The sequence below is a fragment of the Mesoplodon mirus genome (assembly GCF_964341445.2).
Source record: "Mesoplodon mirus genome assembly, chromosome: 11".
NCBI lineage: Eukaryota > Metazoa > Chordata > Mammalia > Artiodactyla > Ziphiidae > Mesoplodon > Mesoplodon mirus.
Genome location: NC_138987.1, coordinates 61,140,864 through 61,148,783, shown reverse-complemented (window position 1 = coordinate 61,148,783; position 7,920 = coordinate 61,140,864). Strand labels below are relative to the sequence as shown.

At 50.9% G+C, this 7,920-nt stretch overlaps 1 protein-coding gene across 1 annotated transcript; it reads left to right on the top strand.

Moving 5' to 3' along the window:
- Positions 1 to 1,614: 1,614 nt before the first annotated feature.
- On the top strand, positions 1,615 to 5,643 carry LOC309811957 (retinol dehydrogenase 16-like; the record flags this gene model as incomplete). The annotated part of the gene is made up of 4 exons (XM_082635320.1): positions 1,615 to 1,921; positions 2,564 to 2,822; positions 4,150 to 4,311; positions 5,493 to 5,643. Coding segments are annotated over 4 exons (879 nt in total), but the record flags the coding sequence as incomplete, so codon positions are not given.
- Positions 5,644 to 7,920: the final 2,277 nt, after the last annotated feature.

Genomic DNA, 7,920 nt, shown 5'->3' with positions numbered 1-7,920 from the left:
CCCAAGACTGGGGTGCATGGTAGGGGGAGTTGGGGACTGTGTGGGGAGGGGATGCATCAGAGGGAGGGAAATAAAGTGGAGAGAGGGGTTCTCATGTCACTGGGAACACCCATCCCACTTCAGTCCCCACCTCCTCCTCAGGCTTCTCTTGGGACATTACTTAGGATTCTGGGGATATTAGGAAGAAAGGAACAAGTTTTGTGGCTGAGGAACAGGGGTCAATAGCTCACATATGTGTCCTGTTCCTTGAGTGGCCTCTCAGTGCCTCATGACCCACATGCAGCTGTGATAAGTCCACACTTTGGGGAGGGTGTGAGCAGCTGGCAGTGTCTCGGCCCCCCACCCTCTGCCCCTGTCCACCTCGTCTGGGTGTGCCTTGGCCCTGGCCAGTCTCCCCCTCCCATGGGATAAAAGTGGTCTGGGGGAGGTAAAGGTCCCTCCCCCCCAAAGATACCTGTAGACAGGGGTGTGTGTGGAGGGTGACCACCAGCCTGACACATCAGCCTAGGTGCCAACTCAGCAGACCTTGGCTGGAAAGGGCTGTCCTCAATAGGGGTCCTGACAGAGGACACAGAAACCAATTTTTGTTTTGTCTTGAAACCATGCATTTCCATTGATTATATTTTCCTGAAAATAAAAGTTGAACAGTTTACACAGGCCCAGTGATTGGGACCGAGGCCTTGGGCAGCAGTGGGTGTGTGCCTACGAGAGGAGGAGTCAGGTGACCTCACAGAGGAGAAGGGGTGAGTGGGGTGACCTGAGGAGTGATTGGAAGAGGGAAGTGAGGTCATCCCTTCATCCACAGAAGTGAGGGGCTAATGTGTCTTTCTGGGGCTTCTCAAGTGACCTGGGTTCCCAGGATTACACAGGATGGACAAACAAGGAGAGGTGTCTAAGGGACAGGCAGGGCCCAGACCCTTCCCTGGGGACATCTAGTCTCTCTCTCACCAGAAACCTCTCTCTGTGGTCCTCCCTCTGTCCCCTCCTTTAGAGTCACCACCGTCCATCCCCTGCCAACTTCCGGGTTCCCTGGTGCAGATCCCCTCCCCCGACCCTCCAGTGGAGGAGAGTGGGAGTCACTTCTGGACCCCAGTCTTATGTTTTCTGCTAATCTCTACTGAGCACCTACTTTGTGCAGGACAGGAATTCCCTTGATGTCCCAGTGCTTCCTGAGACCCCGACTCTTTATGTGTCCACTCTTCTCATGATGGTTTGAGTATGGACTCAGTGGAGAAGGCATCTGTTCAAAGTCATGCAGATTTCTGGGCTGAGTATAAATTGGAGTGGGAGGTATCTCCCGGTCATCTTACTTCACCTTCCTCATTATGAAAATGAGGTTATAGAGACTTCAGGGAATGTTATGCCATTGAACAGTATGTTTTAATGTTATATACCTTAAAAAACGTTGACTTATTGAATCATTTGGAATGTCACAGAAGTAAACATTTACTGAGTGGGATTGACATAAGCACAGACAGTTTCAACTATAAGATCTAGATCAGAGGGAACTCCAGTGTGAACAGGAAGATACCTGAGGACTCCAAGGCAGAGAGCTCTGGAACTCTAGTACGACTATAGCCTTCTGGCTCTGTTCTCTGCCAAGCCATATGACTGTGCCTGGCAGTTCTCTTGGGCCTGTACTACCTCCTGGGCTTGTACCTGGAGAGGCAGGTGGTGAGCCACCTCTGGGACAAGTTCGTCTATATCACGGGCTGTGACTCGGGCTTTGGGAAACTGCTGGCCAGGCAGCTGCACATGCGAGGCTTGAGGGTCCTGGCTGCATGTCTGATGGAGCAGGGGGCCAAGCAGCTGATGGGCCAGATGTCAGACAGGCTGGAGACAGTGATCCTGGACGTCACCAAGACAGAGAGCATCACTGCAGCCGAGCATTGGGGGCAGAGATACCACCCAGATTTCTTTTGTGTTTATTTACTGAGAAGACTCCCAAAATGTTTTGATTTTCAAAACCTTGATGTTGCCTTGGAATTGATGCAGGTTGTTTCAAAGCTTGTTCCCTGATGTCCAATGCAACCCTGTTCTCTAAATTCTCCTACCCTGGGTTTTCAAGTGTCTTTCTCAACCAGCTTGCGGAAAGTAATTATTCATGGTTTTTTTTTCTTTTTGGTATTTCTTTTCTTTTTTCATTCATTTCCCTTTTCCTTTCTTTTCTCTAGTTTTCCCTTCATTTCTGTTTCTTATCATACCTCTCTACCTGTTTCTGTCTCTCTCCTATATGATATTTGTGAACAGCGCTTTACTTTCCCAAACTCTGTCTATGCACTTAATAAAGATGAGTTTATTGCCTACTGAGTGCCAGGCACTGAGGAGCAGAGAAATGAGAAGGACCATCTCTGCCTTCCAATAGCTCAAAGAATATCCAAACCCTGACACCCTACAGACACCACGCCCACATTTCCTCTCCTGAACTCTTCTCCCTTAAACCTTGTGGCACATTGTTGTTGAATCAATTAAAAAACTCAGTTGGAAGGTGACTTGGAGCCACAGCTGGGTCCTCACTCATCGGCCCAGCACAGTGCTGCCCTCTCACCCTCACTGTTCCCAGGTCTCTGGGGCCTGGTGAATAACGCCGGCATCTCAACACCCACAGCACCCAATGAGTGGCTGACCAAAGAGGACTCCATGAAGTTACTGGATGTGAACCTGTTGGGGGTGATCAAGGTGACCCTGAGTCTGCTGTCCCTAGTTTGGAAGGCGAGGGGCCATGTGCTCAATGTCTTCAGCGTCATGGGCCTGTTGAGTCTTTTGGGTGGGGGCTACTGCATGTCCAAGTATGGTGTGGAGGCCTTCTCAGACTCCCTCAGGTATTGGCCTGGCACAGAGGCCCTCCCTTGTTCCTCCTGCTTCTGTGCTTCTTGTGGTGGTTGGGGGGGACTTTTATAGGGGGTTCCTTTCTTCACGGACCTAGAGGCCCTTCCTTCCAGCCCCTCTCTCTGTCTAGGTCTTTCATTGGGAAGCACCCTTCTAAGTTTTGGGTGTCAGGATGGGCCCCAGTACTAGAGAGTTTGCTTCAGTCTATCCCTGCCTTGGATGAGGGCCCACAATCAGAAAGTATCTGAAGTAGAATTGGAACCTGGATTATTTGGCCACAGAGCCCATGTCCATAACCCCTGTGATATTCAACTTCAGGGAGCCCTTGAGTTGGGGGCAGAACATTTGGCTCAAATCAACAGATACTTCTTGGGCACTTCTGTGAGTGTTCAATAAATGTGTTTGGGTTCAAGAAGATTTGGTCCTTTACCTAAAAAGTCTGACAGCTGAGAAAGGGATAAGAGATACAGAAATGCCATGGCTATCATTTTTGATGCTTGTGCCTAAGTTAGCCATGGTAGCCTTGGCAGTCAGCAGAATGAGGGGAGGGTCCGGGAGATAAGGGTCTGAGCTGAGGATTGAAGAACTGAACTTGGGAACATGGCAACCTGGCAGAGTAAGGCAGGAAGGCTTTCTGGATGAGGGAATAGTGTCACCCTAGGCCCAGGGTGAGTAATTGTTGACGGCCTATGCTGTGGGGTCCACCAGGGGCAGGTGGGCATGGGTGGGCTTATGGAGGAATGTGGGCCCTGGGCAGGTTGGGGACCATCTTGCTGTTGGCTATGGAACCCCATGGAAGGGATTTAATCAGGGGAGCTAAAATAGTCAAAGCAGCCTCTAGAGAACCCACTGGCTACAGAGCAGAGAATGGCTCTGAATGTTGGGGAGCTGAGACCACAGGCAGGGAGATGCTCCTTAGAGTACAGTTACAATAACCCAGCTGACAGATGGCCAGGTTGTTGGCTAGAGCAGGAGAGGGGAGGGAGGGGACTGAGGAGTATAGAAGAAGTAAAATGGGCAAACCCTGGTGACTGAATACATGTGAGGGGAATAGGAGGAGATACCATATAAGTGGTGCCCTACAGCACAGTTGGTAGGATTTAGAGCTGATAAGCCCATATATGTAAACTCTTTAGAAAAATATTCAAACTCTATGCAGAAGCAATACCATCTTCATGAGTTTTCTACCCCTGGCTGCTGCACTTCACAACTCCTCAAGTTTTCAAGCTTATTCCACCCCAATGTGTGTTGAGATTTTATTGTTTTTTGTTTGTCTCCTGAGGTTCTGAATGTCTTGTCCCTCTGCCTCTTGGCCTTGAGAAGGGAGCTCTCCTACTTTGGAGTAAAGGTGGCTATGATCAAGCCCGGTTACTTCAAGACCATCATGAGCAACCCTGAGATGTTTTCTGGGGCTTCCAGGAGGCATGGATTGGGCCATCCCAGAGGTCAAGGAACTCTATGGGAAGACATTCCTGGCCTCATGTGAGTGAGCTATGGACCTTGGGGAGAGAAGCAAACCCTTGTCTGGAAGCCTGGGTCCATCATTAGCACCTCCTCCAGTCTCAGGTCCATCCTTCAGGCTCTGACTCACCCACACAGTTGGCACATGAGCTCCATCCCCAGGATCCCATGTGGTCAACTGGTGACCTAAGGAAAGGATCCAGGCTTGGTAAACCTGGGAACCACTGTCTCATCTGAACCCCTTGTTATTTTGGGAGGAAACTGAAGCCAGAGAGGATAGACACCTGTGGACTCATGGCAAACTGACTTTAGAGCAGCCGTTTTTCATGTGTTTAGATTTCTAGTGTTTATAGAAAGATCCAATTTATGTATTGGATATTCTCAGACGTAGAGCCAGAGGTCGCTTAGTATGGAACAGTTGTTCCTGGGGTAAGAATTCGGGCACTTCTTGGAGAATTTGAATGGATTAGTTTGGGACATGGGTTTGTGGGGGTGGGGCAGGGGGAGGGCAGGATTTCTTAGAATGTTTCTTCCCATATTAGAGCTGTGAATTGGAAAGGAGGGATATGGAAGTATATAAGGAAACTTTCTCATCTTGAACAGACATCAAAATAACAGAAAATATTTTGAAAAAATGCAAGTTGAATCTCTGTCCTTGGTCATGAACTGTGTGGACGTGATCTGACCACCTGCCACCCACACACCTGATGACACTCACCTGACAATACTCACCTGACTGGGATGTCAAGCTCATCTACTTCCCAAGAGCTACATACCTTCCTTCCTGATGGATGCCATGGTCTACTGGAGCTCCTCAAGGGCCAGTGTCCCGTGAAGTCAAGATTGGGGTGTATGGGAGGTCTAGGTGGGTTGCTGTGTGAGGGATGATGCTTCAAGAGGAGGGGAAAAAGGTGGAGGGAGGGAGCTCTCCAGTCTCTAAGGTCATGTAGCTCATCCTCCTCCTCATCTCTGCTCCAGGCTTCTTCTGAGGCTCTGGGGATATTAGGAAGAAAGGACCAAGTTTTGCAGCTGAGGAACAGGGATTCAATAGCACACATCTGTGCCCTGGTCCTTGAGCAGCCTCTCAAGGCTCTGAGGCTCATGGCCCTCCTGCCACCCTGAGGAATCTGCACTGTTTGGAGGGTGTGAGCTGCTGGGAGGGGGCTCAGCCCCGCCTGCTCTGCCTCTGGTCACCTCCTCAGAGTGTGCCTTTGTTTCCTCATCCCACAGGATGGAAGTGGCCTGGAGGAGGCAAAGGGTCCTCTCTCCACTGAAAATACCTGTGAGCAGGGGTTGGGGATGCACAAGGCAGCCACCAGCCTGACCGATCAGCCTCATGTGCCAGCTGAATAGGGAGGCCACTAATCAGAGTGGGCAGCATTCTCAGTCCTAGGAGAAGAGCCCTCTGTGTGGTCCTGCAGCCCTCCCAACCCCCATTCCATGGCCTGCAATTTTCTGATGTTGGGAGTTTGAGTCCAGGGAAGTGCTGCTTGAGCCAGCAGACAGGCCCATGAGATGGTGAGTCAGGCCCAGGCCTGCGCTGGGACAGTTCCAAGTCATTCTTTTTCAGGTCTAGAGACAAACCCCTGGATCTCACCAACTGGGACTATCTGAAGAATTGGGACACTCCTGGGTCTGCTCAGCCCTTGAGTGACATTGTCTGACTTCTTCCAGCCAAGAGGTGGACAGACTTCTGAGATGCCTCCCAGATCCACTGTAGGCAGTGCTGTGTCTTGGGGTGGGTATGAAGTAGGTGAGGTTCGCCTCCACCTCCCACCTCCTACCTCCATACCCTGCAGGCTTTGGGTCTGCTCCCCAGGGCTGGGTCCATGAACTGACCCCCACCCCCCCTACCCCCACCACCCTTGGTATAGAATGGCCAGACTCTCTGAGATTTGTGGTGACATTCTGGAGCTGACTAACCTTGGTAGATAGATAGCATAGAGCAGAGAGACGCATCCTTGTCCCTTCACTCTAGAGAACTTTGTGGCCCCATTTCTGTGTCAGACCCTCTAGACGGGGAAGGTGTAGGCAGTTGGTCCCGGGTCCCTCAGGATGAGCCTGGGCTCTTTTCTCAGGCCTATCCTGAGAAATGGTGACCCTAGAGGTTTATCCAAAGAACCACCACAAACTCCAGCATAATTCTGTCCCCATATTTTATGCAGCCCTGGGCATGGCCCCTCACTACTCATACCTCTGTCTCATATCCTTGCTTCCTTTTCTTTACTGGCTTCCCTTCTACCTTTCTGTGTGTTCTTTGCCCCATTGCCTGGAATCTCTCCCTTCCCTCCAAGTCCTGACCCTGAGAGTTTTCTAAGTCCCTGACCCCAGTCCTCTGCTCTTCCCATATGTCATCCCCTCTCAGGGCCAAGGACTTGGCCCCAGGCCCTTCCCACAGCTGCCCAGGGAATTCATGGGCCATCTTCATCATCTAGCTGGACCTCAGTCTCAATGATGCTTATCATCTAGCTCGGCCTCAGTCTCAGTAATGCTCATATCAGAACTCTTTGTTCTCCTGCCTTCTCTCCTTATGCCCAAAGTGTCTCCTCCTGACTTTTCTTGACACCTGTGGTCCTACCTGTTACCAGAATCATTTTGACTCCTTACCTCCCTTCCCTCTGTGCTTTCCATTAGCCACTGTGTCAGTTGACTTTACAGTCCCTTCCTTTCACTGACATCACCCCCCTTCAGGCTCCTCAGCTCAGCCTAGCGTGTATCTGGACGAAAAATGCTCCCTGAGGGCCCTGCCCGGGGGAGCTTATGTGTCCTTGGTCCTTGACTCCCTCCATTTGCCTGGTTGCTGGGTGAGGGGGGTGCTGGGCCTGCTTGGAGTGCAGTGGCAACTCCTCATGGTGACCTGAGCATCACCTCCCCAGGACCCAGGCCCTGCGCCCCTCAGGGGTTTCTGCTTTCTGGGAGCTGGAGCCTCACAGAACCAGTTTCCCTTAATTGGGGGTCTGCTGCCTCTGGCCTCAGGACAATGGAGGCGCATCCACCCCGGGGCAGACCCTTTATTTCTCATCATCTCTCGTAATGGAGACTCACCTAAGGACAGAGAATTCCAAAGAGCTGACAACCTGGAATTCATTTCTCTTGGGGTTTGGAGGGCACAAAACCAGTTTTGTTTGTTTTGCATTAGTGAATTTGTCTTAATTTTTCGACCGAAAATAACAGTTACATTTCTTCACATGCCCGCATTCATGACAAATGATTTTGATCCCTGGGCTGGAAGTGGGGGATTTCCAGGAGGGTCCTCTGGGCTGAGTCCTCCTTCCTTCTTTCCTCTGCTCAGACCGCCCAGGTGAGCCACTTCTCAGCACTAACATCCCCACTGTGGTTTTTCCCATCCTTGGCATCTTCACCCATTAGGGCTGGGGGAGAGAGAGAGGGAGCCACCAGGGCTGTCTGAAGTGACAAAGCTTCATGTTGAACTTGAATTTCTTGCATCTAGGCAAATTGGCATGATGATCCATCCACCTATACAAGTTATAGAGTGTCTCACCCAGGGGCTGTGCATCTGTCACTAGCAGCAGAAGGGAGGAGAGCTCTTCTCAACAGGCTCCAGCAGACTGGGACTCAGAGGACCATCCTCTCCTGCTATCTCCTGAGCCCAATTCTTCTTGGCCATCA